This window comes from Myodes glareolus, chromosome 21 (assembly GCF_982192425.1).
Source record: "Myodes glareolus chromosome 21, mMyoGla1.1, whole genome shotgun sequence".
NCBI classification, from domain to species: Eukaryota; Metazoa; Chordata; class Mammalia; order Rodentia; family Cricetidae; genus Myodes; species Myodes glareolus.
Genome location: NC_142046.1, coordinates 13567538 through 13583745, shown reverse-complemented (window position 1 = coordinate 13583745; position 16208 = coordinate 13567538). Strand labels below are relative to the sequence as shown.

At 45.0% G+C, this 16208-nt stretch overlaps 1 protein-coding gene across 2 annotated transcripts in view; it reads left to right on the top strand.

The window, feature by feature from the left end:
- Window positions 1-1539: 1539 nt before the first annotated feature.
- The window catches only part of Nup214 (nucleoporin 214), an 80529-nt gene continuing 65860 nt past the window's right edge, over window positions 1540-16208 (top strand). For both annotated transcript variants that reach the window (XM_048432050.3, XM_048432049.3), the window contains exons 1-11: window positions 1540-1697; window positions 3435-3630; window positions 4597-4748; window positions 6188-6386; window positions 6919-6989; window positions 7931-7994; window positions 8404-8507; window positions 11307-11413; window positions 12263-12329; window positions 13369-13495; window positions 15004-15165. In XM_048432050.3, coding sequence (XP_048288007.3) covers window positions 1653-1697; window positions 3435-3630; window positions 4597-4748; window positions 6188-6386; window positions 6919-6989; window positions 7931-7994; window positions 8404-8507; window positions 11307-11413; window positions 12263-12329; window positions 13369-13495; window positions 15004-15165 — 1294 coding nt within the window. In that variant the 5' untranslated portion in view covers window positions 1540-1652. The remainder of the gene's footprint in view (window positions 1698-3434; window positions 3631-4596; window positions 4749-6187; window positions 6387-6918; window positions 6990-7930; window positions 7995-8403; window positions 8508-11306; window positions 11414-12262; window positions 12330-13368; window positions 13496-15003; window positions 15166-16208) is intronic.

Here is a 16208-nt window from a genome sequence, read left to right as displayed (position 1 = left end):
TAGCCTCGAACTCAGAGATCTGCCTGCCCCTGCACCATAAATAATAATAATAATAATAATAATAATAATAATAATAATAATAATAAAAACAACACTGGGAGAAGAGGGAGTGGGAATTTGGAAAATCTAGCCGGGCTGTGGTGGCGCATGCCTTTAATCCCAGCACTCAGAAGGCAGAGGCAGGCAGATCTTTGTGAGTTTGAGGTCAGTTCAAACTGTGGTTTTCAAGGCAAGTTCCAGGACAGGCTCCAAAGCTACAGAGAAACCCTGTCTCGAAAAAAACCAAAAAAAAAAAAAAAAAAAAAAACCAACCAACCAAACTAATAAATTAAAAAAAAAAAAAACCAAAAACCCACCACCACAACAACAAAAAATGTGAGAAAGATGTCATGTGGCAGAGTTCATGTGGAGTTTTTTTTTTTATTGCAGGAAAGGGAATGGTTAAAGGGGGAAGGGGAGGGAAGAAGAGAAAGGAAGAAAGAGAGGGAGAGAGAAACAGGAGGTGGAAAGGAAACCCAACTAACATGCAACACGTAGTGGCTGCAGCTGAGGATGCAGTCTGTCAGGACCCTAAGGGCAGAGCCAGTACAGAGGCCTGAATGCTAACCACGCCCAGCTTCTCTTCTATTTTTATCATTATTTTACAATGAGAAGAGGCATGGGACACATAAATAACTCGTTGAAAACAGCACTTGACAGAATGTGCCCTCTGGACCGGACACACCAGCTCGAAGTTAGGAACTTCTACATTATTTTTACAGAAAGTTCAACATCAGTTAGTACATCTAGATCTTAACCCGTCCTGGCTGAGAGCCACTGGTTAATTTGTTAACCGCTTTGTGTGGAATTCCCTTATTTCATTAAACAATTTTTTTTTTTCCAGACCGGGCCTCGTGTAAACCAGGATAGCTAAGGATAACCAAGTAGCTGAGGATGGCCTTGAGATCCTAATCCTCAGGCCTTCACCTCCCAAGAGGTGATATTGGCAGGCACAAACCACCATAACAGGGTTTCTATTAAGTCACCAAACCCCTACTGGAAGGTTAAAGGAGACACTGTGGAGATGGCTTCTGCTCTGAAATGATTGTCAAACATATCTTTACTCCTTTTCCGCTTCGTTTTCAGTTTTGGGCAAAAGGGTTCAGCAACGGGACACGCAAGTCCACCTACTATCTGAACCTCTTTGCCCGCTCTTCCTAAACCTCTCAAAGTTGTCTCTTGGACACAGTTTTAAGTTCCTAACTTCCCTAAGTCGGAAGCTACTAACAGACCTGCAGCTAGGAGCTGCGGGTAACTTTCCAGTCTTTGATTGACAAAAGTGTGCGCCGCGCAACGACGGAAACCTTTGAAAAACCGGTGTGTGAGCGCGGATCTGAAAGGGAGGGCGTCGGCGCGCGCCTCGTGGCCACTCCCCGGAAAACCGGCCAATGGGGCTGGTGGGCAGGCAAGCGCGCGACTTCGGAGGAGCCCGCGACTGACTCGGGCAATCCCACTAACCGGCGAGGTTGACGTCAGCTATGCGCGCCGGAAGCGCGCGTCTCCCGCGCGCCGCTGGCACGGGGGAGAGGAAGTCGGGGCCCGAGTGGCCTGGGCTGTGTTGGAAAGGCTGCAGGCGGCAGCGGCAGCTTTTTGAACGCCCTGAAGGCGGCACGATGGGAGACGATATGGATGCCATAGTCCCTGAGCGGGAGATGAAGGTAGAGATTGGCTGGGGCCTCACTGCCTGCGGTAGCCCTGGAATTGCCCTGGAACGTCCCCCACTCCCCGCCTGCTTCCAACAGTTCGCCAGGTTCAGAGCTCTCGCCTCACAGCGTCCGCAGTTCTGTGCGTGTCGCTAGCGTGAGTTCTCTCCAAGTGCGGGTCACTTGCCCTTAGGTGGGCTTGGCCACGCCTCTTAAGTTACCCTTGCTACTCTCATGTGCTGGTCGCCATAGGAGTAACAACGACTTTTTGTTTGTTGCGTGCGAGGTGCTGTGGCCTTCGTCACCATAGCCCCTACAACTAGCTCTTAAAGAGAGCAAATTGAAGTTCTGAAAGTAAATTATCCAAAGTCACGTGGCCGAAGCCTTAAGTCTTATTTTGTTTAAGACAGGATCTCTTGTAGTCCAACTAAGTTGGCTTCTGTCCGCTTGAGGCTGGTCTTGCACTCTTGATGCCCCTGCCTCCACCTCCCAAGTGCTGGGATTATTGGTGTGCATCCCCACAGTTGGTGTAGCCCCTCACTTAGCTTTCTCTATGCTGATACTTGAAGGTGGTCCAGACTACCCAAGTGGAACCAAGAAGCACTTCTGCCTTCCAAAACCCCTAGTTAATTGGAATAGAAAGACAATTTGGCCCTGGAAGTCAGCTCGAAGGCAGGAAATTAAAGGGAAGGGAAGTGGCTATAATGATAAGAGGGATGCCCCTCCCCCACCACGTGTGGCTACTGTATTAATAGTTGACTTATATAATCTGGCAGAATGAAAACACAGAACCAAAGACAGCTAGAAATGAGTGAATTGCACAAAGGAGTTAGCCATTTGTGTGAACAGCGAATCGCTAGAATCGCTAAAATGCGTATATGGGAGAGTGGCCATATCATGATTAGAAATAGTGGCTCTTTTCTGGAGCATCAGCGCCTGTGCTGAGCCCCCTGATGGGCATGGGTCATGCTCCTCAGCTATGCTGGGGTGGAGAGGCCTTAGAACCACAGGATGAATAGCAGTGTTTCTGCCAGTGCCAGAAAGGAGAGCTTTTTTGTATTGCTTGATCACACTGATCCTTCACACAAAGGCCATCATGACCCAGTAATATAGTCATGACTATTAGGATGATAATCACAAAGAAGATATGGAGAAAGTTGTGTGAACCTTTGCCCACTATATTCAACTAGATTTGAGAATTTCCGTCTATTTGAGTAAATATGCATTAAACCTGCACTACCAGGAAAATAGTATGTGTGGTTGTGCTAGACACTGCTTATGAGACACTGCTTATGGCTCAATAGAAACAAATTTTCTCTTGGAGCTGTCACATTCTTTTCACTAAAACCCTGACCTAAAGATGGGTTTATTGGGTGGGGCGGGGCACAAATGCAGCTTAGCAAAGTGATTGCCGACTAACGAAGTGTAGGATTGTTGGATTCCCAGAAACTGGAGTTACAGTTGTGAGCTGCTATGTAGATGCTGGGAAGTAAACCCAAATCTTTTGGAATAGCAGCTAGTGATCTTAACCCCTGAGTCCTCTATCCAGCCCTGTGTATTTCATTCAACAAATGTTAATGAATATTAAGCCATGCATCACCAAAAATACAGAGAGTCTAAAAACAGAAAATTGTTGGCCTCAGGGTAATAGTGCATTTTGTTATTTTGAAATTGTGTTTATGGACTGTAATAGTAAACATAACTTAATTTCTTCCTTCCTGGAAATTGATCTTGTTTCACCCCTCAAAACAGGACTTTCAGTTTAGAGCATTGAAGAAAGTAAGGATCTTTGACTCTCCTGAGGAGTTGCCCAAGGAGCGCTCGAGTGTGCTTGCCATATCCAATAAGTATGGTATGCTCTTTGCTGGTGGTACCAATGGCTTGTGTGTTTTTCCTACCAAAAGCCTTCTTATCCAGAACAAACCTGGAGATGATCCCAATAAAATTGGTAAGCACTTTGATATGTTGTATAGCAGAGATGGCCTGTGGTGGCATGCTAATCGACTTATTTCCTTTCCGAGACACAATTTTATTTTATTTTTTTTTAGCGTGTGTATGTATGTATGTATGTATCTATTTATTATGTATACAACATTCTGCCTCCATGTATGCCCGCACACCAGAAGAGGACACCGGATATCATTAAAGATGGTTGTGAGCCACCATGTGGTTGCTGGGAATTGAACTCAGGACCTCTGGAAGAGCAGCCAGTGCTCTTAACCACTGAGCCATATCTCCAGCCCCCCGAGACACAATTTTAATGTGAAAGTTAAAATTACTTTTATGCTTAAGATTGCCTTGCAGAGTAGGGTGCCAAAAACCCCGCCTTTCTGAGTTTTCTCTTTAACCCTCTGTGCTTCTGTTTCTGTGACCTGTTCTCTAAGATCCATTCTTGTGCCATGTTTTTCTTTTGCTCAGTTGAACTTGAACTCTGGCTGCCTAGGAGAAGGCATGACAGAACCAACCCAACAGATGGAAATGTGTATTTGGGGCATTGTAGCAAAAGCCTCTTCAGCAAGGGCAATAGGAAGTCTTGGAATATTTAATGCATCATTACCTCCTTATAGGAAAGTTAAGCTGGACAGTAGTGACCCACGCCTTTAATCCAGCCCCAACCCCAGAGGCAGAGGCAGAGGCAGAGGCAGGTGAATCTCTGTGAGTTCAAGGCCAGCTTGGTCTACAGAGTGAGTTCCAGGACTGCCAGGGATACACAGAGAAACCCTGTCTGGGGGAAAAAAAGAAAGACAGAGAGAAAACCAGTTATCAGGAAAGTTAAAATTAGTTTCTATAACTAAGGATCCAAGGGTATATGTTTATGGAGATAGCAAAATGTTTCATAATTGACTTGGATAAAGGATTGTGGCTGTGTGCCTAGAACAATCTGTTTTTTGCTTTGTTTCTTGTGTTTTTGTAGTTGAGACCGTCCAGGGCTTGACTGTCCCTCTGAAATTCCCAGTCCATCACCTGGCACTGAGCTGTGACAACCTCACGCTCTCTGCATGCATGGTGTCCAGTGAATACGGCTCCCTTGTAGCTTTTTTTGATGTCCGCACCTTTTCAAATCAGGTAAGCTACTGTAACTGTGAACTGTATTTTCAACATGGAACGAAGAGATTTCCTCCTAGATAATCTAACCTGGAAACTGCATAAACTGATGACAGGGCTGCTCCATGGCATGGCTGGGGGGAACGTTTCTGTTGTAGATAGAAGGGAGTGAAGAGTCCAGAGCGTAGAGAGAAGGAAATAGACTGAACATGGCCTGCAGACAGGATGTGGCGAGAGAATAGAGAAAATAGTGTGTGTAGAGGGGAGAGAGCAGACTGGGAATAGCAGACTTAGAAGGAGACGGGGTAGCTTGGGGGTGGTGGAGTCTGTGAACTGTAGGGAATTTAGGATAGGGGAAGAGGTTAGGTGTTAGCATGGGCTTTGAAATGTGTAACAGGTACTTATGATACTGAAGGAACCTGGAAGCCAGCATGAGCTCTGATATGCTAATAGGCACCAAAGGTGAGATGTACCTCTTTGGAGGTAAGGGAAATGACTCCTTTTGGCAGATGGGAACCAGTTTCAGAAGTTCTGAGGAATGCTGGCTCTTAATCTAACCAGCAGAAATCCTCCTATCATCCTGGTTGAACCCATTTCTGGATATTTGCAGTTTGGGGAATTGGAGTAGTTTCCTTTTGACTGACAGATGCATCTCAGGTTGACATGTGAAGTCTTTCTGGATTAAAATATAGGTCACAAAAATATTTCTTAAATATAGACTCGTAAGTCTTTGAAACAGAAAGTATTTTAGCAAATTATTTTATACTAAGCCCTGTATCAAGGTAACATTTCTTGTTTACACACAAGAATGTTACTTGAGAAAGCTTAGAGATTTGTCCTGTGACAGACATGGAACTAATGGAGAAGGTTGGTGTCAGTGTTGTTTGATCTGGTCTCTCCTGATGCAGGGTCTCTCCTGAGGCAGTAGCAGTGTAGAATGCTGGCTTTATGTTTGGGATTAGGTGTTTGTGTGGCTTGTCTTTTTCATGCTTCCTATAGTAGGTACAATGTCTTCATTTACAGATGGACAGACAGACACTGGCCAAGCATGCTAGCACACACCTGTAGTCCCTAGACTACAGAAGGCAGATAGTGAATTTGAGACCAGGACAGGCTAAAGAACCTGCCTCAGAAAGCAGAACAAATAAAGCTCACTCCCACCCGAAACCAAAGAAAGGAATCTAAAAGCCTAGCCAGGGTCGTTAAACAGATCCGAGACTCCTGCTTTGCGTATCCCGATCAGCAGTCCCTTTGAGCATAGTAAAGTAGCTGATGGCCTTTCTCAGTTCCACTGAATTGTCTGTGACTAATAGATTGCTATGCAAGCCCTTCTTTTTTCCCTTGGTTATGAAGAACTAGAGAGTTTGATTTAAGAAAGGATGCATATTCAGTCATTTCCTCTGAATCCTAAGTGCCTTTGTGATTCTTAATTTATTTTGCATTTGTACCCTTATTTTAAGGCAAAGCCACTGAAGCGTCCATTTGCCTATCACAAGCTTTCCAAGGATGCAGACGGGATGGTGACTGATATGAAGTGGAACCCCACTGTCCCTTCCATGGTAGCAGTTTGTCTGGCTGATGGCAGTATTGCTGTCCTGCAAGTTACAGATGTGGTGAAAGTGTGTTCCACTCTTCCGCCCTCAGCAGCAGTTACATGCGGTGGGTAATAAAGGCTTCCCGCCCATAAAGTACAATGATGACAAGCTATTTAAAAATTAATTTCTGGATGACCTTCCTTGTTTTGTGTGGATTGCTGGGGATGGGGAGAGCGTAGAAATTGAGAATATCCTTTATTTTTATAGTTAATGGTCTTGAAACCAAACGGCTTATATGAATTAATTTGAATGTGCTTGGGCTATTGAGAGAAAGAAATACTTGAGCACAGCTCATTTAAAACTGGATTTTTGAGAATAATTGTTGCTGAGTAGCCATCTGGAAGTCATTTGTACCTCTATGAAAAGCACTAGAAGTAACAAACAGAAACATCAGGGTGATTCCTAATCATTTAAACACCTTCATTCTTGTCTTGCAAAGTTCCACTGGTAAGTAGTCATTGGCTTGTATTGTTAAACTGGTTGTACTTTCTCCACTCTTCTTGGGATGATCTCTTTTGGGGTGCTTATGTTGCTGTCTAGATATTGGGGCTGCTTTCTTTTCACTGGGTTTTTAATTGGTGGCATTCTCTTCATAGTGTGCTGGAGCCCCAAGGGAAAGCAGCTGGCTGTAGGAAAGCGGAATGGAACCGTGGTCCAGTACCTTCCTGTGAGTTCCTGCTTTGCACCTGAGAACTTTTCCTATAAGTTACCATTGTTGGGGGTGGTTTGGAACATCTTTGTGACTTTTTTTTTCCTTTTTGCTATGAATAAGTCATTGTGATTGGGAACATCTTAGTGTTAGAGTGCTTGGCTAGCGTGAGGCCTTGGGTCCCATCCTTAGCACTACAAAATAAACAAAAAGGAATTTATATTCATTGTAATCAATCTCTCCATAAATGAAGAAGAGATTTGCCCTCTTTGCTATGTCCCCTGTCTTTCCAGAGACTCCATTGTCCCGAGTATTCAGGCCTCCTCCCTCTTATGTTTGCTCATGCAAACCGCTGGTATGGTGGTGTGGAAATGCACTGTTTTGTTTTCCTGTAAAGTAAAATGTGCTCCTGCGCCATGCGCTGTTTCCCCGAGCTTCATATTGCCAGTTTTCCTTTTTCTTTTTCTTTTTCTTTTTTTTTTCTTTTTTTTTTTTTTTGAGACAGGGTTTCTCTGTAGCTTTGGAGCCTGTCCTGGAACTAGCTCTTGTAGACCAGATTGGCCTTGAACTCACAAGACCTGCCTCAGCCTCCCGAGTGCTGGGATTAAAGGCATGCCCCACCACCACCCGGCTTACTTTTTTATTTTTAAAAGCTTAGTATACTGAGGTTTTCTTTTCAGTTCTATGCAGGCAGCTTTTCTCTCCTTGGAGGCTCTGTGGTAGTCTACTGTGTAGACGGACTCGGTGATCTTACTGATGGGCGTGTGCCTCAGTACTGATAGCTGTGCACTGTGAGTGCTGCTGCATCGAGCATCTCCTCAGCTCCAGCATTTCCTTGGTGCTAGGAGTAGATGGGAGTGTGGAGGGGGTTAGAACATCAGCTTCTAGGTGATCTGATTGGATTTGAGTTAAATTGATTTAAGCATTGTTTCATTTGACATTTTTCAAATCTCTTTCAGACTTTGCAGGAAAAAAAGGTCATTCCATGTCCTCCATTTTATGAGTCAGATCATCCTGTGAGAGGTAACAACTGCTTTGCTTATTCTCTGGGCGCTATTGCAGCCATTCTAGCCATTTGAGACCCTCTGTCCCTGCTCAGGAGAGGGTAGAAGCCAGTTTCTCAGTGTCATGCGTTACTCAGTATAATAGCTTGAAATAGATCTCGCATTTTTACAAGAATTCTTCCTTTTCCCTAATAATAATCCTGTAGAAAACCCACTATTTTTAAGAAACTGGGCTAATTGATACATTCGTATCTGTGAATTATCCTTATTCAATGGAGTATGAACCTTTGCTAAAAGCCGTAGTACTTTTCTTTCTTTGTCTAAGTTAACTCTTGTAGCATGTGGTAACTATTCCAAACATAGATGCATTTAGCTGTATCTTCTTGCTGAGATTGGTGACCTAGGAATCAGGGGTGTATGTTTTTCAGTTCTGGATGTGCTGTGGATTGGTACCTATGTCTTCATGATAGTCTATGCTGGTGCAGACGGGGCCTTGGAAACCTGTCCAGATGTGGTGATGGCTTTACTCCCGGTAAGCATGTGAAAAGAACTTTGTTTTCTGAGAGTCACAGAAGTTGTCTAATAAGCTAACTTAGAATTAAATCCTTTTCCTTATTGACTGTGATTGTCGAGTCAGGTGTAAGGTTTCAATGTTATACTGTGGGCCTGGGACGAAAATGATGGTGTCCATTTAGAGCACTGACTTTGTTACTGTTCTCTTGCTGTGAAAAGGCACCATGACCAGGGCAAGTCTTACAAAAGAAAGCAATCTTGGGGTCTTGCTTATAGTTTTCAAGGTTAGTCCGTGCTCATGATGGCAGGAGACAGACATCCTGTCTGTCTGGAGAGGTAGCCAGAGTCTCCTTCAGACCGCCACAGGCTTGATGTGTGTGTGTGTGTGTGTGTGTGTGTGTGTGTGTGTGTGTGTGTGTGTGTCTGTTTTGAGACCTGGTTTCTCTATGTAGCCCTGGCTGTCCTGGAACTTGCTCTGCTAGGCTGGCCTCGAACTCACAAACATTCACTTGCCTTTGTCTCCCTAGTGCTGGGATGAAAGGCGTGGACACTACTGCCTGGCCCTACTATGAGGTACAGGTAGTTTGGGCACTGCTTTAAAGCTGAGGATACAGGGGACCAGGTCAGGCTTTTAAGGATCCCATGTGCTGATGAATGGGGGAGTTAAAAATCTGTAGTCAGAGTCAAGGAGAGAAGAAAGTGCGATCCACAAGATTACTTAGAAATATTATAGAAAAAGACACCTAAAAAGGCCATCTTGAAAAACAAACAAACAACATTATTTAGTGTTCCTCCTTTAGAACTTCTACTATTGGGAGTTTTTTCCAGTTCTTCCTTAATAAGTCTGTTTACTCCTCTGCTTAAGAAAGAAAGAATTTTAATCCTACCATTCAAAAACAACTTGATATTTTTGTACACAGATTTTCAGTTCTCCACTCTGTTTTCTATCTTGGAGACAGGGGCTCATGGGATAGTCCAGTTGGTCCTCAGACTTTTTTAAAAAATAATTTATTTAGCTTTTTTTTTCTAATGTGCATTAGCGTGAAGATATCAGATCCCAAAAAACTGGAGTTACAGACAGTTGTGAGCTGCCATGTTGTTTTTGGAGGCTGCTCGTTTGTTCCTGGCCGCTTAGTCCTGAAATAATCACTCAGAAACTATATTATTTGAATCATTGCTTGGCCAATAGCTTAAGAGTATTTCTGGCTAACTCTTCTATCTTAAATTAATCCATTTCTATTAATCTATGTATCGCCGCATGGCTATGGCTTACTGGCAAGGTTCCAGCGCTACTGTCTCCTATGGACAGCTACATGGCTTCTGTGACTCTACCTTCTTTCTCCCAGCATTCAGTTTAGTTTTCCTGCCTAGCTCTACTCTACCCTATCACAGGCCAAAGCAGTCTTTTTATTCATTAACCAGTATATAGAAGGACTTCCTGTACCACCATGTGTGTGCTGGAATTGAACTTGGGTCCTCTGAAAGAGCAGCCAGTGCACTTAACCACTGAGTCATCTCTCCAGCTCTAGTCCTCAAACTCTTAATCCTCCTGCTCTTCTCTTAAGTGCTGGGTCAGGAAATGTCAAAATCAAACAGAAGGGTCTTTCTACTCTTGGCTTTATTGGGAGCCTCTCATGTCCGTTAGTGATGTTTGTTGGCAGCCTTGTTCTGTAAGAACAATGTGGGATGGATTTGGTTCTTTCTGTGCTGCTCTATGTCCATGTTTCCAAGAGATCATTTTCTGTCTATGCTGTGTGGTGATTCTGTGTATTTTTTAATATACATATTGAGAAATGAAATCTGTAGGTCAGGATAGCTGCCCTTTTTTTTTCCTTGTAGGGGTTTTGTTGTTTGTTTTTTGATGTTAAGGATTTAATCCGTGCCACATACGTACAAGCCAGCGTTCTGTCACTAGATTATGTCTCTAGCCCTTGGTTTTCTTGCTAAAGAGTTCAATTTGGCCATGAACTCACAATTCTTTTGCCTCTACCTCCCAGCTGCTGGAATTATATGCACATTCCATTGTGCCCAGTTGATGTGTGCCTCTGATAAGCTTTAGAAAGCATGCCTGTCTATTTTAGGAGAATTGTACTAGTTATGTCTCACTACTACCAGGGCTCCCAGCATGGGGTTAGTGTGTGGTGGGCTCACATTTTAGTCCTTGCCAGTATGGGAAAAGGTGTCTTCGTGAATTTTTTTCTTTTCATATTTTTTTTCTTTTTGAGATAGGATCATTTACACTGTAGCCAGGGTGAACTGGAACACACTCTGTATCCCAGGATGGCCTGAAGTTTTCAACAGTCCTCCTGCTTTAGCCTTCCAATGCTAGGCTTACAAGGGTGAGCACCATGCCAGGTTGTTATAGTAACTCTTGGTTGTCTGCTGAGGTTCAGTTTAAAATTACATTCATTGAGATTTTTTTGGCAGTCTTAGTAACTCCCCTTCCTTGGGAGTAGCATTGACAGCACTGCTGGCCGAGTGCTGGGGCCTCCTGCCGTAGACTGAGAGTGCTTGATGACACCGTCTTCATAGCACTCGGGACTAAGGAAGCTTGTGGCTCTGCCACGCAGGTGGGAAAACCAGGTAGCACAAAGGCTGTCCTGTGGCAGGCTCTGGCAGAACTCAGTTCCTCTTCGACTTGCCTGGTGATGGGGTTCCTATTCCTATGAGTGCCCTTCAGAGCTCATCCCTATGTTTGTGCACAGAAATTGCAACAAGTTTCTGATTAAGCTTAAGTGGTTTTGTTTTGAGACTGTGAGCTGGGTAGGAGTCCAGAGAATTTGCACATAAGATTTCTCTCCCCTCCTCTTGTTTATAGAAAAAAGAAGAAAAGCACCCAGAGATATTTGTGAACTTTATGGAGCCCTGCTACAGCAGCTGCACAGAGCGTCAGCATCATTACTACCTCAGTTACATCGAGGAGTGGTGAGCAGAGATCCGTGCCGCGGTCAGAACACACACATCAGTCACTGAGTTCCCGTAGGGAGCAAAGTACAGGCTGATAGGCCTCAGTGTATTGTCAGCTGATGTAATAATGTCCTCATGGCTATGATGTCTACTTCCCAATCCTGATTTATTTATAGTCAGTGTGTACTAATCTGCAAAGTCCAATAAATGTGCCCCCACTCCTCCCCCACCTGTTTTGTTTCTTTGAAACAAGGTCTCACTGTTAGTCCTGTCTGTCCTGGACTCACCGTACAGACCAGGCCAGCCTCAAACTCAGGTCTGCCTGCCTCTGCCTCCAGGGTTGGGGCTAGGATTAAAGGTGTGCACAATAACACCCAGCATCATGAAGTCCAATTTTCTCAACTGCAGTGAGTGCCGACAGTGACAGTACTGATTGTTTTGAAAAAGAGTCATTTGTAGCTCAGACTGTGCTCCTCCTGCCTCAGCCTTCTGAGCACTGGAATTGCAGGCATCAGCTGTCCCCTGGGTTTAAAATGCTGATACTTAAGGAACCCATTCAGAGTTTCTCCAAGAGCAGCGTACCTCTGAGAGTCCATTGGAGCTTCTTCTTGAGCTGGATTTCCCTGCTGTGAGGCAGGATTCTTGTGAGCCCAGACTTGATTCTGTGTGTCCCCTTGTCCTTACATGGATAGTAGTGGGTAGGTTTTCGAGGGCTTTTTGAAACTAAAAAGCCCAGCACTACATCAAGTACCTTCCATCTTCTCTTCGGCCTGCTAGGAAACTTTGCCCTGTGTTGTACTGTAGACCCAGTCAGGCTCGAGCTGCTGGTAGACTTGAATGTAATGGCTTTTTGGTCTTGTTCTTAAGGGATTTAGTGCTGGCAGCATCTGCAGCCTCAACAGAAGTTAGCATCCTTGCTCGACAAAGTGATCAGGTAAATTTCTGCTTTTTTGTCAGTTTGTGTTGAATGACGCTGTTTTGAGAGAGGTCGCGGGAGGTGGCAGTTAAGATGTAATGCATGTTCCTTTCACGGAGCTTTTAGTGCAAAGGTTAAAGGATAAAACGCCTCGGGCAACAGCTTCTCCCTTCCCCCTCCCTCTTACACATGGCTTTACGATGTTGGAGATTGGACCCAGAGCTTTGTGCATGCTCACCACGCTGCACCCCAACCTTGGTGTCTCTTCTCGTTCCACTCGGCCCATTTTCATGGTGCCTTTTCAGCTGTTCTTGCCGGCTTCTGTTGGCGGTCACCACACTGCTACTCTCTGCATGCTGCCCTGTAATGTTTTCAGATCCCTTTTGTTTTGCTTGGAGGCTTACTTAAGAGTTAGAGTCAGCTTGGTTTGCAGCCTTGTGACTGTACCTTGAATACTCCTGTCCATGAATACAGCCATGTAGTATGAGTGTGTACTCTTCCGGGCTGGAACAGCTGTTTTCCTAGTTTCATTACTTGTCTCCTGTTTCCTCTGACCCATGCTGCCCAGTTGGCCACGACAAAAATCTAAACAGAATGTTAATGAATCATAAGACTCAGGATTTATTTGCTGAATAGAATGGAGCCCAGCTACGAAAACAGGAGCAAGAGGGATGTGACTGGGAAGATGTAGAAGTTTCTCGAGTGTAAGCAGCAGAACTGGCCAGTGGGAGACAAGAAGACAGGCCCAGTTGTCTTCTGCCTCAGTGACTAGTGGCATAGGCACCTGCATGTTTAGAAACTGCCAAATTGTGGTAGGCAGCCTGGAGCTTAGAAGATGGGGCAGATACACCAGGGGCAGGTGGAGAAGTCAGGTCACAGATGCTGGGGTACTCTTGACTTAGAGATGTTGTTCCAGGCCAGGGGTCAGAGTCCCCCTTCAGCACAGGAAGCTGACCCATGCCAGGTGTTCTCTGGAGCAGTGCTGAGAAGAAGCAGTGCAAAATGCTAAACAATATACCTCTTTGTGTTTGTCCTTTTTTCCTTCCTTTCTTTTCAGAATAATTGGGAATCTTGGCTACTGGAGGACTCTAGTAGAGCTGAACTGCCTGTGACAGACAAGAGTGATGACTCCTTGCCCATGGGCGTTGCCATAGATTATACCAATGAAGTAGAAGTCGCCATCAGTGAGTGTTGTCTAGTGATTGCTGTAGAAATGGCTGTCCTCTAATGGTTGGTACTTAGAAGCCATTGATACAATTATACCCGCAGAGTGGTGGAGGGTGCATCATGGCAGTGTGAAGCTGCCCAAAGGTGGCTACTCACTAATGAAACCACAGTCAGACACAGTTCACGTGTCTCCCTAGATTGAGCAGGTAATATCTGGTTCCCTCGTGACCTTACAAGGAGTGTCGCTGTCAGCTGGCAGTGCACCCGGTCCTCAGTTACGGGAAGGATGAGGGAGCAGAGCTTCAAGCTCATGTTTTCCACATGGGGCTTGAGCATGTTCTCTGAGAATTCCTTTTCCCTGTGGAGGTCAGCAGTGCGACTACAGTGACCGAGGTGTGATGAGGCCCTGAAGAGTATTTGCCTGCTTGAACTTGACCATATGGCTCTATCCTGGTCAGGCCTGAGTCCTTGTCCTTTCTCTGGTTTGGTAGGCACATTTGGTCTGATGGTCTTGCACTCTGATACTCTTGTGTACTTAAAATTAAATTATGAATGAGTATAAAGTAGCTTAACTTACTGTGTGTGTGTGTATGTACACGTGCATGCATGCGTGTGTGTCCGCGCGTGTGCATGCACCATCTTTTCAGTTCAGTCCCGAAACCAGCATTGACCAGAGACCAGAGACCCCTACTTTTTTTTTTTATTTTTTTTGAGACAGGATTTCTCTGTGTAACAGCCCTAGTTGTCCTGGAACTCACTCTTGTAGACCAGGCTAACTTCGAACTCACAGAGATCCTCCTGCCTCTGCCTCCTGAGTGCTGGGACTAAAGATGTGAGACACCACTGCCCGGGCAGAGACTCCTATCTTGTTGAAGTAGTTATATATTTTGTTCTGACAAATAAAGCTGTCTAGAGATCAGAGGGTAGAGCTAGTCACTAGTTAACCATAGAGGCCAGGCACTTGGGGAAACAGGAAGATGAGGAGTTTGAGGTCACACTGGGCAGTACAAGATTGAACTAGTCTAAAAATAGAGAAACAGAGCTATGCAGTGGTGGTGCATGCCTTTAATCCCAGCACTAGGGAGGTGGAGACAGGAATATAAGGCTGGTGGAGACAGGATCTAGCACCCATTCAGTCTTTAGGGTTCATGGAGTTGGGTCTGAGATGTCATAGAGGTGAAGTCTCTGGTGGCTGACTGCTCTGCTTCTCGGTTCTTTGCGCTTTCACCCTCGATAACTGACTCTGGGTTTTAGAATCACGCTTTAGGATCGTGCTGAGCCCTACTTCCTGAATGGAGGGAAACTGGGGAGTCCTGGACTGCTGGAGTGTCCAGGGCCCAGCAGAATGTAGTGTCAGGAGTGCTAGGCGCTCTTGCTGTAGCTGCTGCATGGAAGGCTGTTCACATCTGGTCAGCTGCTGTTGAACGGAGCCCCTCAAGACCTTAATAAGCAGGACAGCTGCCCTTCTAGACCTCCATCTGAAAATGGACCTGGCCTTTTAAACCTTTGTTTTCTTTTTTGACAGACGATGAAAAGACTCTTCCTGCTGCTCCGGTTCTCCTGTTACTTTCAACAGATGGTGTGCTTTGTCCATTTTATATGATCAATCAAAATCCTGGGGTTCGGTCCCTAATCAAGACCTTGGAGCTGGTCTCAATAGAAGGAGAGCGACTGCCCAAGTCATCAGGTGTGAGCCTCTGTCTGTATGTGGTCATCTCCATAGGGCGGTCTGCCGTGGGAAGGCTTGGCCTGAGGTCCTGGAACAAGTGTGCACGTCTTTAACCTCCTTTCAGCCCTGCCTTCTTTCTCCAGCCCTTACTGTACTTGACAGAGAAAGGTCAGTCATGTTGTGTTGCAGAAAAATTAGAAAACCCAAGAACAGATTCCATAGACCGTCAAGGAGGAGCATAGTCAGCATTTTGGGGTGGAATCTTCATGCACATACGGAGGTGTTAGTTTGTATTATGAACGTCTTTTTATTTTAACAGCTTTATATCATTTGTGAGAAAAAAGTGTCTTAACTTGTTAGAAGTGCTTTTTTTTTCCCATATATTGAAATTTTTTTCTTGAGCTCTGTGAAAAGATACTGATACTTTTCTTCTTGTGTAGCTAAAATGCCCATAATGTCGCTAGTTCTGCCTAAAGACTTCTGACCATTAGGGCGGGATATGGCTGATTATGCTTGGTGATGTTTTCATGTTGCTCTGTAAGCCTGAGTGGCTCATACATCACTGAGCACTGAGGTAATTGGGGCCTTTCAACTGCTGTGTGACCCCAGCTAATCCACCAGGATGCTGGCATAGACGGTGGTGCTGTACTGAACTTTGGCTACCCATGGGTGTACTCTCTGCATTATGTTCTGCCCTCACGATTTTCATGAGCACTTATACCTAGCTTCCCTAGTCTGTCTGTAGTGAGCAGGGCAGCCTGTCTGCTTGACACCTGTAGGATGGGTATTTCTCTCAGTACTATTTTGCATGAGGGACTGAACCATCATGGGGTAGTGGCCATTAGCTTTTTCTAGAAACTTTTCTCCTTCCTTCTCATCTAGTGCAGAGGTAACAGCAAAAATGGAGTAATGAAAGTAGGGGATAGTCTGACCTGGTACCGTCCAGTATGACTAAGTCTAGGTTTGGAAGACATTGATGGTTCTGCTTGTTTCTACACAGCAGCTCCAAAGATGTGGCTTTGAATGGCCAGAAAATAACAGGGTGATGGTCTTTGAATACT